General features: G+C 42.5%; 2 protein-coding genes and 1 non-coding gene across 3 annotated transcripts; 2 read left to right on the top strand and 1 right to left on the bottom strand.

Moving 5' to 3' along the window:
• Positions 1 to 3986: 3986 nt before the first annotated feature.
• On the bottom strand, positions 3987 to 4059 carry TRNAR-CCG. The gene has a single exon. It is a non-coding gene; the product is annotated as a tRNA-Arg (tRNA).
• Positions 4060 to 7829: 3770 nt separating this feature from the next.
• LOC123035024 (mas-related G-protein coupled receptor member H-like) lies at positions 7830 to 8825 on the top strand. The gene has a single exon (XM_044452855.1). It carries the CDS (start codon positions 7830 to 7832, stop codon positions 8823 to 8825), a length of 996 nt encoding a protein of 331 aa, XP_044308790.1.
• Positions 8826 to 12477: 3652 nt separating this feature from the next.
• LOC123035023 (mas-related G-protein coupled receptor member H-like) lies at positions 12478 to 13497 on the top strand. The gene has a single exon (XM_044452854.1). It carries the CDS (start codon positions 12478 to 12480, stop codon positions 13495 to 13497), a length of 1020 nt encoding a protein of 339 aa, XP_044308789.1.
• The last annotated feature ends 475 nt before the right edge of the window (positions 13498 to 13972 follow it).

Genomic DNA, 13972 nt, shown 5'->3' with positions numbered 1-13972 from the left:
CCCTTTTCAGGTACATCAGTAAAAGAAATCAGAATTCCATTCTTGGTTTATTTTTGCCTTGGCTTGGCACTCATGTTTGAAGGTTGTGTCCTTGTAAAGTGTGTGCACATCCTTGTTGATCAGCCCTAGTCCACAGAAAACTTGTGATAGCATTTTACCCTTCCTAGAGAATGTCTTGGTTTATGCATAGACCTTAGGTGGTGACCAAGAGAAGGAAATGATGTCATTTGGAACAACTTTTATGAATGGCAATGAGAATAATTATCATAAAACCATTATGGCAATCTACTGATGAAAGTATTCTGCAAACAGTACATTTAACTGCATTGTTGAGATTTCAACAACACTGCTTTTATCATGCATTTATTATGGCCCTTTTGATTGTAATTTATGTATATAGGAATCATTGTAACAATAACTTCGATGAATTCAGCTACTGATATTTCAATGGATGGAGGGTAGTTCTGAAGTCAGGATTCCAAGTAGAACAGACATTACACTGCAATTATTTACACATCTCCACGGAGTCTTTCTACTATGTTCCCTCTGGAAACTGTACCTATGATTTCACCCTTCATCTTTCAGACGGTGGCAACTAAGCATGAAAGGAAATGCCAAAGAAAAGTATGAAATGCACTCACAAAGGTGCAAGAAGAAGACATAAAGGTTTAGGATAATAGTCTCTCTTAAAGCAGTTCTAATGTTCATCCATTCAGTTCCGTGCCATTCGATGTCTCACTAGACTCCAATGGCCTTAATTTTTTTATAATTTTGACCCACAGAGTCCAAAGTGGACTGGTTTTTTCAAACCTGTGAACCTTCACTTTTTACATAATTGCATGCTAATTGAGTCACAGAAAAAGCACGCCAAATTAAAAAGCAACCAAAGTTCTGAAACGATCCCTAGTTTTCACAAAAGTGTATGTATCGTGAGAAGAGATTTGTGATTTGTGATTTTTTAAGATGGCAAATTTGTATATCTTGACATTTGTGCAAATGCATATAAATACATCTGATTCCATTAATGATTAGATGGTGGAACAAAAGGCATTTGGCATTCTGCACAGCAGATGGGCTGGATTTTTGAATGCTGGGGCATGTGACCCAGATGGAAACAAGTAGCAATGTGTGTGTGTGGAGAGGGGGAGCTCCTAGATCCTTTTCTATTACCTGAAGTCACCCCAGTACCTTTAATCAGCTTTGGCTGGTATACTAGGTGTGACCATACCTGGGCAGTGATAGGGTGGCTACAGGTATCCTTGACTTGTGATTCTGTCCTTTCTGGCAGGCATTGCAGACTGCCTTGGTTGCCTTCACTTCATGCAGAATGGAGCAGCAAGCCTGCTTACTGGGACTGGCCGTTTTGAACATGTGTCAGACCAACTCCCCTGGTTGCTAGTTGGTTTCCAGGCTCACTTCAAGGCCTTGCTCAGGTGCTGAACTCATCTTCAGAGAGTCAGTTCTGGGTGCCACCATCCAGAAGAGTATGATGAGGGGTTACCAGGAAAGGAGCTATTCATGCAAGATGCCTCCCTCTACCCCTCCATCTTTGTCAGTGGAGAGTCTTTCCCAGGGAGATCTACCTAGCATCTTCAGTGTACAGCAGGGGGAGACTTTCCTCTTCCACCAGGCAACCCATCTTTAATCTGTTGCCCTGGTCACTAATGTTACTGCAGCGTCTTTAGGGCACAACTCTATTTGGCTGCCATAACCCACCACACTTGGAGGGTTCTGTGCATCCAAGGTGTGGTAGGAGGGGTCAAGAGAAGCCTATCTCAGCCATCTAAGTGTTCAGCCTTGGATCAAGCAGGAGGGGCTCTGGGCCATCAGGATAAATCTGAAGTTGGGGAACCCGATGGCTGAGATTGGTTTATCCTCTCCTCACACTCCTCTACCCCAAAAGCTGACTCCAGTGTTGCCCTCGTAGAGTTGCAGCCGTCCCTCTGCCTTCTGCACTTGCAGCACAGCCATTGGGAAGGATTACCTGTGCTCAGGATCCTGGTTTTATTTTATTTATTTATTTGTTTGTTTACATATATTTATAGGCCAACTATAATTGCCGAGGCCTTCCTAGGCAGCGAACAATGTACCCCAGGGCAAGTTTCCTAGCTTGGAGTTGAGGCTGATCCTCAAATCCTATAGATATCTCATAGAAACAGAGCTAGTCGGACGGGGCCTCCCGGGCCATCTTGTCTGATCCCTGACTCCATCCAGCTCTACCCTTGACATGCCTATCATGTGCATGTCCAGTCTATCCTTGAACACCCTCACCAGCTGGGCCTCAACCACCTCCTTGACTCCTTCTGGAGATCATAGAATTGCATTATTGGTGTTTTAGTTACGATTATTTCTTGCTTAATGTTTTTGAGTTATCCTGAGGGCAGCTGTTTCTCGGGTGACATATCACTTGAATGAATGAATGAATGAATGAATGAATATTAATTTATTTATTCAACTTATATTCTACATTAATTAGTCCACAGGACTCTCTATGTGGATTACAAAGAAGAGATTATAAAGAATAAATAAAGGCATTGACCAAACATCCAGATAAACCATGTGTCACAGTCAATTCATGCATGGGTCACTTTTGCACAATAGCTTGTGCTCCCAATGTTTTGCAAAAGCAAAGGAATGTGATAGCCACAAGGATATGACTGTCACTCAGTCACAGGTCCTTAAAAATGTACCACACTTAATAAGCCCATGAAATGCCAATAGGTCAATTATCATTATCCATTAGCCATAATGATGATGATGGTGATGATGGTATCACCATGATGCTCACATTAAACAATCCATGAGACAGTTCACACAAAGAGAGTGAAGAAGAAGGTCCCTCCATCCCATGAAACTCACAACAAAGAGGGGGACCACCTTGGGTTGGCTCATGAGAAGATGGAATGTTGGGTCAAGGGCCATTTGCAGAGAGATACTGCCATCTAGTGGTCTTGCTCTGATAGTGCAGTCCACCTGCACCTGTTGACTTTGTGATGGGATTCTGTCCATCAAAGATTCATCTAGTCCACGAAACTTCCTTCATTTATCTATGATCCAAAGTTTCATAGTGGGAAAGTGGAAAGCGGCCATGAATTTCCTGAGCGCCTGTCACACATCTTGTTCTGCACCACACAGAGCTGCCATGTAGTGTGTGCCCGTGATGTCCTTGGATGACCTTGAAGCTTCTTGGAACCGGTCAGGATTTCCTGAAGCTTCTCACTGGTCTCTTGCAGAATGATCCTATGCACAATCCTCAATAAGTGAGCACAAGATTGTGGTGCTAAAATTTGCTTGGGATGCACAAACAAAGAATTGGCCAGACAATGGGGAAAGCAGAGCAGGAAGCCATGGGCAAAGCGGGTGTCTCTCAGTGCCCTGTTAGCTGTTACTGTGTCAATGAGGGATGTGTGAGGAATCTTAGTTGTGTAGTTTTGTTTGTTAGTTTCTCCACTTTGTGTTTTTCTTTTGTGCTGTGTGTAGCAGAATTCCCCTCTCCCCAAAATGTTGTCTTTCTTTTTATTATTCCCCTTTATTACTTCCCAAAATGTTGCCATTATTATTGTTATTGCTATTGTTAGTATATAATGTATTGTTACTTAATACTTATTATTAAGTATTTATATGTGTCAATAAAATATGGTTCTGTAGATCCTCATTTGATCTCCTCACTGCACTGTCAATGAAAAGGTTTTGAGAGATATGCATAAGAAAATGGAAGAAATGTTAAAATTTCAAGTTGTTAAATCTTCTTTAAGTCCTCGGACAGCTCTTGTAGTATGAGTGAGAAAGCCAGATATCATTAACAGATGTGTGTGGAACATAGGAAATTAAATTTGTAACAAACGCTGATGCTTCTTTCCTGACATGAATAATCAGCAATTATTCAAAACATAGGAACAGAGCGAGTCAGAAGGGGTCTCCCGGGCCATCTAGTCTGACCCCAGCTCCACTCAAGACATGCCCACCATGTGTATGTCCAAAACCACCGACCCAGGTGGGACTTGAACCCACAATCCCCAGCTCCGGAGGCTGATGCCTTATCCATTAGGCCACTGGGCCACTTCTTAGAACAGACCAAATGGATTCCCTCTTGATAAGGGAATAATAACTTTGATGTCTTCATCCCTGCCTTTGTTGAGGTAGGAAAGCACCAAGAACAGGATAAAGCACCTGCTTATTGTTGCAGGAAATATGAGCCAGTGCTTTGTTCCAGATCAAGTGCTGCCATTTTTAAAAATTGGACAAGTCTTGCATGTTTTTAGAGGAGTGCCGGAGTGGTTAGATTAGTTCTTTTGTTCAGTGTAGAAAGTAGAAAGTATAGAAAGTAGAAACAGTGTAGAAAGTTGGTTTGTGGCATTAGCACATGTGGTCTTCATTTGGAAATGGCAGCCAGCCATGGATGCACCGATTTTACTCTAAAGCATTCTTACCACATCATTAACTTAGGCCTTTTCGCTCTTGCCTGGGTTCCACTGCAGCGATACTGGAGTTGGCACTTGTCTCCCAGAGAGAAAGACAAAGTTAACATTCATTAACTCACACAAAAACCCAGCTAGGGAACCATGGAAAGGACCCTCGATACTGTTTTTCAGTCTACCTCTCCCTTGCACTCATCCTATTTGTTGGTTAGGGTTAGGTTAAGGGTTACACCACGTTTTAAAAAAGGATCCAGGGGGGTCTAGAAAGTTACAGTGTGGCTAGCTTAATGCTGTTCTTGGTAAGTTGTCTGAAAGCATTACTAAAGAAATGAAAAATATAATGATATGGAAGGATAAATTCTGCTGAGGAAAACATCACCGTGGCTTCTGCAAAGGTAAGTCCTGCCTCACTAACCTTTAAGATTTCTTTGAGAGTGGTCAGGGGTGATGCAGTGGACATTGTCTTCCTGAACTTCCAAAAAACTTTTGACAAAGTCCCTTACAAAAGTCTTGAGGAAAGTTAGCAGTGATGGGGTAATACAGGTGGTTCTCCTATGGAACAGAAGCACATTGAAGAACAGAAAGCAGAAAGTGGGAATAAATGGTTAGTTCTCTCAATGGAGGAATGTAAACAGTGAGGTTCCACAAGGATTATTTTGGATTGGTCCAAAATTTGGATTGGTCCAAAATTGGTCCAAAACATTAGAACCAATGTTTTTCAGCTTGGCCATAAATGATCTGGAGCTAGGAATGAGGAATGATGTGGCCAAGTGTGCTGATGAAATCAAATTATTTAGGGTGGTTAAAACAAAAGGGATTGTGTGGAGATCCAAAACATCTTACCAGTCCAGGGTGAAGGTAAAGGTAAAGGTTTCCCCTTGACATTAAGTCCAGTCATGCCTGACTCTCGGGGGCGGTGCTCAACTCCGTTTCCTAGCCGAGGGAGCCAGCGTTTGTCCGCAGACAGTCTCCCTGGTCATGTGGCCGGCATGACTAAACACCGAAGTGCATGGAATGCTGTTGCCTTCCCACCAAAGTGGTACCTTTTTACCTACTTGCATTTGCATGCTTTTGAACTGCAAGGTGGGCAGGAGCTGGGATGGAGCAACGGGAACTCACTCCGTTGTGCAGATTCGAACCGGCGACCTTTCGATCAACCAGCCCAGCAGCACAGTGGTTTAAACCACTGTGCCACCTGCAGTCTCTGCAGTCCAGGATAATGGGCATTAAAATAGTAAACATGGTTGAATGCCAGCAAGTATAGATTTTCTGGTTGTCGTGAACAACCTGAGGAAAATGTTGACTCAGGGTGAAGCTGCTGTGGAAAAGGCAGACTCCATGTTAGGCCTAATTAGGAAATAATTTTCTCTGTACACAAGATAATTCTGAGGCATTTTTACTAATGGATTTTCTGAAATGCATGTTTTCTTGTAGAGATGCCGCTTCACTCTCATCACATAGACAAAGAGCATGCTGGGATTCCTTGCTCAAGCTTTAGTGCTCAATGCCATATGAGGCAGTTCTTGAAGGAGAGAAGGGAGCTGCGTGAGGTCCGAAATTCTAGAAGGGGAAGATCTTGGCCACGGGGATCCCACTTGTGAGCAAACACAGACACGTTGACCAGGTAAGACATTTGTTTCTCTCTTCCTAAACTGAAAATCTTTTAGCTGTTTGTATTGTTTTGACTTTTGTATATGGGAATTTAATACTGTTTTTATGGCTTCTGTTTTTTATGCAATGGCTTTTTATTGCATCTGTATTTTATGTGGTCTTTTCTCATCTTTCATTTTGTAGTTTGCCAGTTACAGAGCAAGCTACAGCTAGAGAAGTGAAATGGCTGCTGATAAGGATCACAATACCAATAAATATAATATCAAAAGTTCTCTTCTTTTGTGATGAACCTCTCTCCCTCTCTCTCTCTCAATCTCTCTCTCATGCTTTCTCTCCCTGTGTGTTTTATATCCCTCCTCAAATACCATCTCTCTTCCAAGCCTTTGATGGAGGCTGCTAAGGAGCAGTTCCTCAGGGGCACTGCAGCACGTTCATGATCTCTCCCTCTGGACCACAGATGGAACCACACCCACAGATGCAGGCGGAGATCCATTCCTGGATCTTCAGTTCTCCGTCCCCTCTCACCTTTTCTAAGTCTCCTTGAACTCTTTGCCTGTATGGTCAAAACTGCAGCCTTATAAGAAAGTTAGGGGGGGGAGAAACTGGTGCAGGGGTGGGAGAGGAGAGAAGGGGAAGATGAGAAAATGTAATCTGCAGTGTTCCAATCCCCTCTTGATCCACCAAAAGATAAAACAAAATACTTTTTGCATGTGATATAGAGGTAGGGAGACAAAGTCACACCCTTTCTTCTTTACTCAGCCCAACTCCTGATAGAAATGCTTCCCATAGGATTGGGCCCTTGCTCTTCATCCTGTGCAAAACGATGCTGAACCTCTGAAATACCCCTTATTATTGTATTGCATTGTACTGGGATTATTTTATTCTATACCACCTAATAATCTTTGCTCACATTCATGCTTTGCCTCTTGTTATCTTCCCCACGTCGGACACATGTTCAAGAGCAGAAATTCATGTGCAGAAATTCTGATGACTTCTTTGGTTGGTGGACTTACTGTTCCAGGAGTCACAGGAGTGATGTGAACTCGCACAAATGAAAATGAGAATAAAGCAGAACGATCTTCAAGGGGGAACCTGAAGAACTGCATTGAGTTCAAGCCTTAATGTTTCACCCAACCTGAGTTGCAGAACAGAGTTATGGAACAAAGAAATGAGGTCCAGTTTGATCCTTTGCTCAGCGATGCCTTAGTTTCATACAGACACTTCTTTCCTGTTCTCAACACCCATTCCCTTCACTTCCAGCACTCAGAAAAGAAAGTCCACTTGTAAATCTCCCAGCATTTCTTTTCACGTCACAACTGAAAGCGAGCTTTTATAATTTATTATGTATTTTATAATGTATAACAACCCTATTTTCACTAATACCAGGAAGAGTTTCTTTTTAGAAATATTTATAAGAGAAGCAGCAGAAATAATTGCAAACTTGAATAGGATTGCTCTACAGTTATTAGGAAACGGATACATGTCTGCCTTCTTTTTTCTTCAGCAGGAGGAAGAATTCAACCAAAGGAAGTTACGTCCCCTAAAAGAGACTGACCATGAAGTAGCGTTGGATGACTGTGGAATGCATGAAGCATGTTTTTTCTTGAAATATCAGTTTCTGTTGTTCCTCCAAATGACGCATTTTAAGTATAATTCAATATGTTTTTGAACCAAGACCTACTTCAGAACATTTGGAAGTGTAACCTTGGTTGAATAACTAATTTCAATCTGCACGTTACTCCAAGAGGCCGGTACCACATTGATCTGAACAGGCTAAATTGTTCGGGCGTCCCTGGCATGATGACCACACCGACGTCTCAGTCCTCCTTGGACGGTGGATCCAAGCTTGGTATGAACGAGACTGACGTGGTATATTTTAGGAATGAGAGCATTATCTTTTCTACTCTTACTCTTGCTCTCTGCCTTTTTGGATTTATGGGGAATGGAACCATCATCTGGCTTCTTGGCTTCCATATAAAGCGGAATCCGTTCTCCACTTGCATTCTTCATTTGGCAGTTGCTGACCTTGGGGTCCTCATAAACCTAGCATTAATAGCAACCTCTTTGATTCAATTACCTGAAAAGGAACACATCACTTTGGCTATGACACCTACCGTTTACAGTATATTGCGCATCATGTACTGCACCAGTCAGCTTCTTCTGATAGTGATCAGCATTGACCGGTGTGTGGTGGTCCTCTTTCCAATTTGGCATCGATGTCACCGGCCACCCAAATTGCCCACCATCATCTGCATCCTCATATGGGTTCTCTCCTTCACCCTCTTTGCAATTTCTGTGCTTGTTTTGCATGTTCGCAAAGACCCACTGATCTTGGGTCTTCTGACTGTCCTGCTCTACCCTCTGATGGCTGCCTCTACTCTCATCCTGTTTGTGAAGGTCCACTACAAACAGCACCACTGTCAGAAAACAACAGCTTCAATAGTAATTCTGCTTGCCCTTTTATTTTTCCTCATCTTCAATATTCCAGTGGGTGTCTACGTGGTCATATCTAATCTCTGGTCTGCCAATGGCATTGTTCAAAGCATCACAATCTGTGTTCTTTCTGGGAAATCAAACTTTACTATTTCAGTTGGAAATGCCTCTAAAATAAGGCCTTATCTGTCTATGCTTTCTGAGAACCTTGCTTTTCTCTGCATCACTCTAAACAGCAGCATCAACCCAATTCTTTACTTCTTTGCTGGAAGAGAAAAGAAGGATTGGTTTGCATTGTTCAGGATGAAAGTGGCCCTGCAGAAGCTCTTTCAGGAAGAGGAAGACCAGAGGCAAGTGGAGTAATCCCAAGTACAGATTGATTGATTGATTGATTGATTTGAAACATTTCTATGCCGCCCCATTCGCCGAAGCCTCGGGGCGGCTCACAACATAAATTAAAATATAATACATTAAAAATATAAAACAAATTAACAATATAAAAGAAGTCGCCCTGGCCAGATAAAATGAGCAAATAATATTAACAATTAAAATGACGTTTAAATAAAAAGGTATTTGCCTGGCGCCGAAAAACAAATAACGACGGCACCAGGACCTCTCTGGGGAGCGCATTCCATAGATTGGGCACCACCGCAGAGAAAGCCCTCCTCTGAGTACCTACCCTCTTAATTTCTTTCACGGAGGGTTCCCGGAGAAGGGCCTCTCCCGCAGATCTTAAGGGGAGGGCGGGCGTATATGATTCTGGCATTTTCCGCAACTCACAGATTATGCTGTCTTTCCTGCGTTTTTTCAGGGATGCACATTCCTTGAATGCAACACTTTCCAAGTTCCCAATACATATATACATATGCATATAAATAAGTACATAATATGCAGATGTGCTTGTACACATCTCTGTAAAGCACAGTTCCCCCCCCCCCAGTGTAATCCTCCACAACACAATTCATAATTCTCTTCCTGCATGGGTGCAAAGGTCCAGAAATTACAAATCACTTGATTTCCCTAAAAAATAAACCTAAAAAACTTCTCAGCCATCCCAGATAGGCTGAGACACCTTCCCCATCTCACTGATCCTTGATGGAAATCCTGCTGGTTCTGGAAGGAAATGTACAGATTATACAAGGGCAGGAACCCATGGTAGATGTGGTAACCATGGCCATTTATATGAAATAATGCACTGTCAGCTCACGTCTCTTGACCCCCTCCTAAGCTGAGGACAAGGTGGCACAGAGCTGTGAATTGCTGAATCACTTTCTCTTGGTTGCTCCTTCACTGGAGGGCATGGAAAGTGACATGGTGCTTTTAAAACCTGCAGGTGGAGATCTCATAGCCCCAAATCCTTGCATGGCCTCAGACAGCTAACAAGGCTGAAGGAACCCACAAGTGCCCTTGTCCTCTCTCCTAAACACCATCAGAGATGGCTTGGATTCCAAATGAAAGTTCTAAGCTGTTCTCTTTCTGAGTTGTAAACATTTTTTGTATAAATTTTCAAAAAATTAACTCTAGTATAGGTTAAGTGATCCTGTTTAGCATCTTTCAGGGGGTAGGAAATGGGATTCACTCTTGGGTTGGACTTCCCCAGCCATAATCAGCCTCCTGCATGTCTGTTGTCATCCAGGTCCCTATTTAAGATGTATCCTTCCCCTTTCTTCCATGGATACAGAACACGACAAAATGATATATTAGCTTCAGGAACCAATGCACTGCCTGTCCTCCATCCAAATCTATTCATGTCCTTTTCTTACTCCTTTACCCAAATTGGCAGCATGTCCCTCCCTATGTGCCCCGGCGGTGAACTGGGGAAGCACATTTTCAGCACTGCTGAAGATACCCATCAATGTTTCTCCAGGTTCCCATCCTGAAATATCAAAGAGGGGAGCAAACAGCAAACAAGCGTGAAGGCTGTCCTCATGAAGGACTTTAGAAGTGCAGCTAGTCCCCCCCTTATGCTTGAACAGGGAGTGTAATCTCTGTTCCCAGAGCTCTGGCAGAGCATTTTGAATCCTATCAGAAGATTCAGGACTTTGTAATGCTCTCTCTTCTCAGAGCCAATCCTGTTCTGCAGTGTATGTCGAAAAAGCTTCTCCAACTTTTCTCTGGTCCAGTATTCCTGTACCACTCTGTATGTGAATTATGTGTTTCATTCACTGCTCACCTTGTATGTATGTATCTATATGCTGCCTCCCCATCAAAGTTCTCTGGGTGGTTCAGAATATATTTCCAAAGAAGGCAACCTGTTTCCTCAAGATGTGATTTCACTGCTTTTGCATGTCTCCCATGGCTCTAGTTTCTTCCCATGTAATTAGCTTTGCAACACTCTCATGTGAACATGCATGTATGAAAAGATGAGCCAAAATGTTGATATAAACTTGCTTTAAAACACAATTAAAACAGCCTGGCTCTCTCATATTGGCCTCTCATTCACTTGGTCAGTTTAAATAAAATATTCCATAACAGCTCCATGGGATTCCCCCAAGTCTGCATTCAGAGTTGCTGAAGAGATACAGTGGCATATGGTTCTACGTACACGCTTCTCATTCACACCAGCCTGGCCTGGATGAGGTGTACACCAAGGACAGGGTTTGTTGAGAAGGGGCAGAATATGTGGTCAGATTCCCTCATCCAGCATCCCTGAGCAGGGAAGACACCTGGAAGGTCTGAGGAAGAGGAAGGAGACACGAGTAGAGGAAAATCTCTTGACAAGCTGAGACTTGAGCTCTGAGTCCCTTCAATGTGGGTGGATGAGAGAAGCATCAGGGGAGGCTTATCTTGGAAGGACAGTGTCTTGAAGGGAGCTTGAAACAGACATAGAGATGGCATACTTGAGGTTTTTCAGATGGGATGGGTGACTTGAGTGTATGATTCTATGATTATTGCTGTCAACTGCCTAGAGAGCTTTGGCTATGGGCAGTATAAAAATGTAATATAATAATAATATAATAATAATACAGGCACCCAGATGCATTATCTTTCCCCTAAGAATTGGAGGAAGACCTGATATATAGAAACACAGAAATAGAGTGAGTCAGAGGGGGTCTCCCAGGCCATCTAGTCTGACCCCCAGTTCCAGCCAGCTCCGCTCATGACATGCCCACCATGTGGACATCCAGCCTATCCTTGAACACTCTCATGGATGGGGCTTCAGCCACCTCCTGTGGAAGCCCATGCCATACCCTCGGGGTCCTAACAGTCAGGAAGTGCTTCCTGGCATCTAAATTGAACCTCAGTGATCCTCTGAAAACTACTTATGGGTCAAATCAGAGGTGAGGTCCAGTTTATTTGTTGGCTCCCTGGTGCTTCCCTTTGATATTCAGTTTGTCCCTGTTCTCTGTTTCAGCTGCCCCTCAGGACACTTTTAACTTGCAAGTGCTCAGGAAAAATGCCCACTTGTACATCTCTCTGCATTTCTCCTTTTGTTGCAACTGATGCAAGCACATTTTTAGCTTATCTATCCTAACAACACTACTTTCGTTAATAGCGGGTAGGGGTAGGATTTTCAGGCATTCTACATATATATTTAAAAAGCATAATGGATTATATAACTGGGTGACATTCTTCTGTATCGCAAGAATTGTGTCTTTTATTCTAGCAAGAATATTTAAATAAGAAAGAGGACAACATTCCTGAAAGAAGAGCCTGAATATTGCAGAGGGCTCAACAATTCTGGAACTCCTCACTTTCATATGCTCAACCATAGTTCTGTTTGGCCAGGTTTCTGAATAAGCCTTTCAGTATCCTTCTACAAATACGACATGAAAATGTGTACTTAAATAAAATGTTGCAATTTCTTTTCTCTTGCAATCTGCAATTCTATTTTCTCTCAAAACTGTGGATTGTATAATATAGTTCAATAGGTTTATAAACTTATGAGAACATTTGACAACTGTAATGCCCAGTGAATAACTGATTTCTGAACTGCACATTACTCAAAGCAGTACAGAGTTTGTTTGAATTTGAGGAAAAAAAAAAAAAGAATTCCTCAGCTGTTCCTAGCGGGATGCCTGATCTGAATTCAACCTCTCAATCCTACTGGAATAGCTACCAATTTTTTTGGGTAATATCCTTTATCATTAACATTCAAGTTCCAGTTGTTTGGTGTCGTGCTAGTATTTGCATCTTCATTTTTATTATTGTCAGTTTTGGACTTTTGGGCAATGGAACCATCATCTGGCTTCTTGGCTTCCATATAAAGTGGAATGCTTTTACCACCTACATCTTAAAATTGGCCTTTGCTGACTTTAGGCTTGTCCTTTACCTAACAATATTAGAAATAGTTTTGTTACAAGAAGATGCTGCCTTATCTGTTGCTCTGGGGTCCATGTTTGTATCTTCCTGTACCTTGGAGCTCATGTACAACATGGGTCAACTTCTTCTGACCACTATCAGCATTGACCGGTGTGTGGCTGTCCACTTTCCAATTTGGCATCGATGTCATCACCCACCCAGTTTATCCATCTTCATTTGTGTCCTTTTATGGCTCCTCTCCTTTGTGATCAGCGTAATTAATGTACGTCTTGTGTTTCAAGGTCATGGCCCACTGCTCAGGGTTCTTGTGCACGTTCTGATCTGTTACCCTCTGATGGCTGCATCTACTCTGACCTTGCTTGTGAAGATTCGCTATAAACAGCATAACCGCCAGAGGACAAAAACTTTGACTGTAATTCTGCTTACTCTTCTGTTTTTCCTCCTTTTTAGTCTTCCGGGGAATCTTTCTACTCTGATAACGTATTACTGCATGTTCGGTGTCCTTTCTGAGGACATGGCAGTTGATATTTGTTTGCAATGGGATATCTCGGAAAGCCTGGGTCTTATGCTTTGCATATTGTGGTGCATGGGTGTGATCGGTGTTGTGCTTAGCAGCAGCATCAACCCAATGCTTTACTTCCTTGTTGGGAAAGAAAAGAACAGTCAATCTGGGCTGTACAGGGTGAAAGCTGCCCTGCAGGTTTTCCAGGATGTGGAAGACCAGAGGCAGGAAGAACAAACTCAAGTACAAACTCCACTAGGATCCCTTTAAAGCTCCTTCCAACCAGCATCGCTTCTCAAGGGACAGGGATAAGCATGGCATGAAAACCTGTAGCTGTTTTCCGAATATACATTCAGGTGTATAAAATGAATGCATTGCAAAATATGCAGAATGGGCGTTGCATTTTTTTCAGATACACACATTTGTTGAAAGTGATGTGTGTTCCTGATACATACACAATTTTGCTTGTGTATTTCTTTCTAATGCATGCATGTTTAGTTTGCACCCTCCATTATCCACTTCTGAAAACTGTAAATATTACCATGTAACTGTCCTTGCATGTATTCTAAGAAGTACAAATTCCACTATTCCCAGTAAAAGAAAAGCGAACAAAATTCTCATCCAACTGGGAATTGGGAAATCGATTCCACTAAGGCTCCTTCCCTGTCCCACTTAAGCACTTCACCAGGATGGCATTTCTGCTGGTTCTGGGCAGTAAATGTGGAGTCCCTAGAGGGGTCACGAA

Source organism: Varanus komodoensis, unplaced genomic scaffold (genome assembly GCF_004798865.1).
Source record: "Varanus komodoensis strain SLA01 unplaced genomic scaffold, ASM479886v1 scaffold75, whole genome shotgun sequence".
Taxonomy (NCBI): domain Eukaryota; kingdom Metazoa; phylum Chordata; class Lepidosauria; order Squamata; family Varanidae; genus Varanus; species Varanus komodoensis.
The sequence above is the reverse complement of the archived record's forward strand: the minus strand, read 5'-3'. Positions and strand labels throughout refer to the sequence as shown.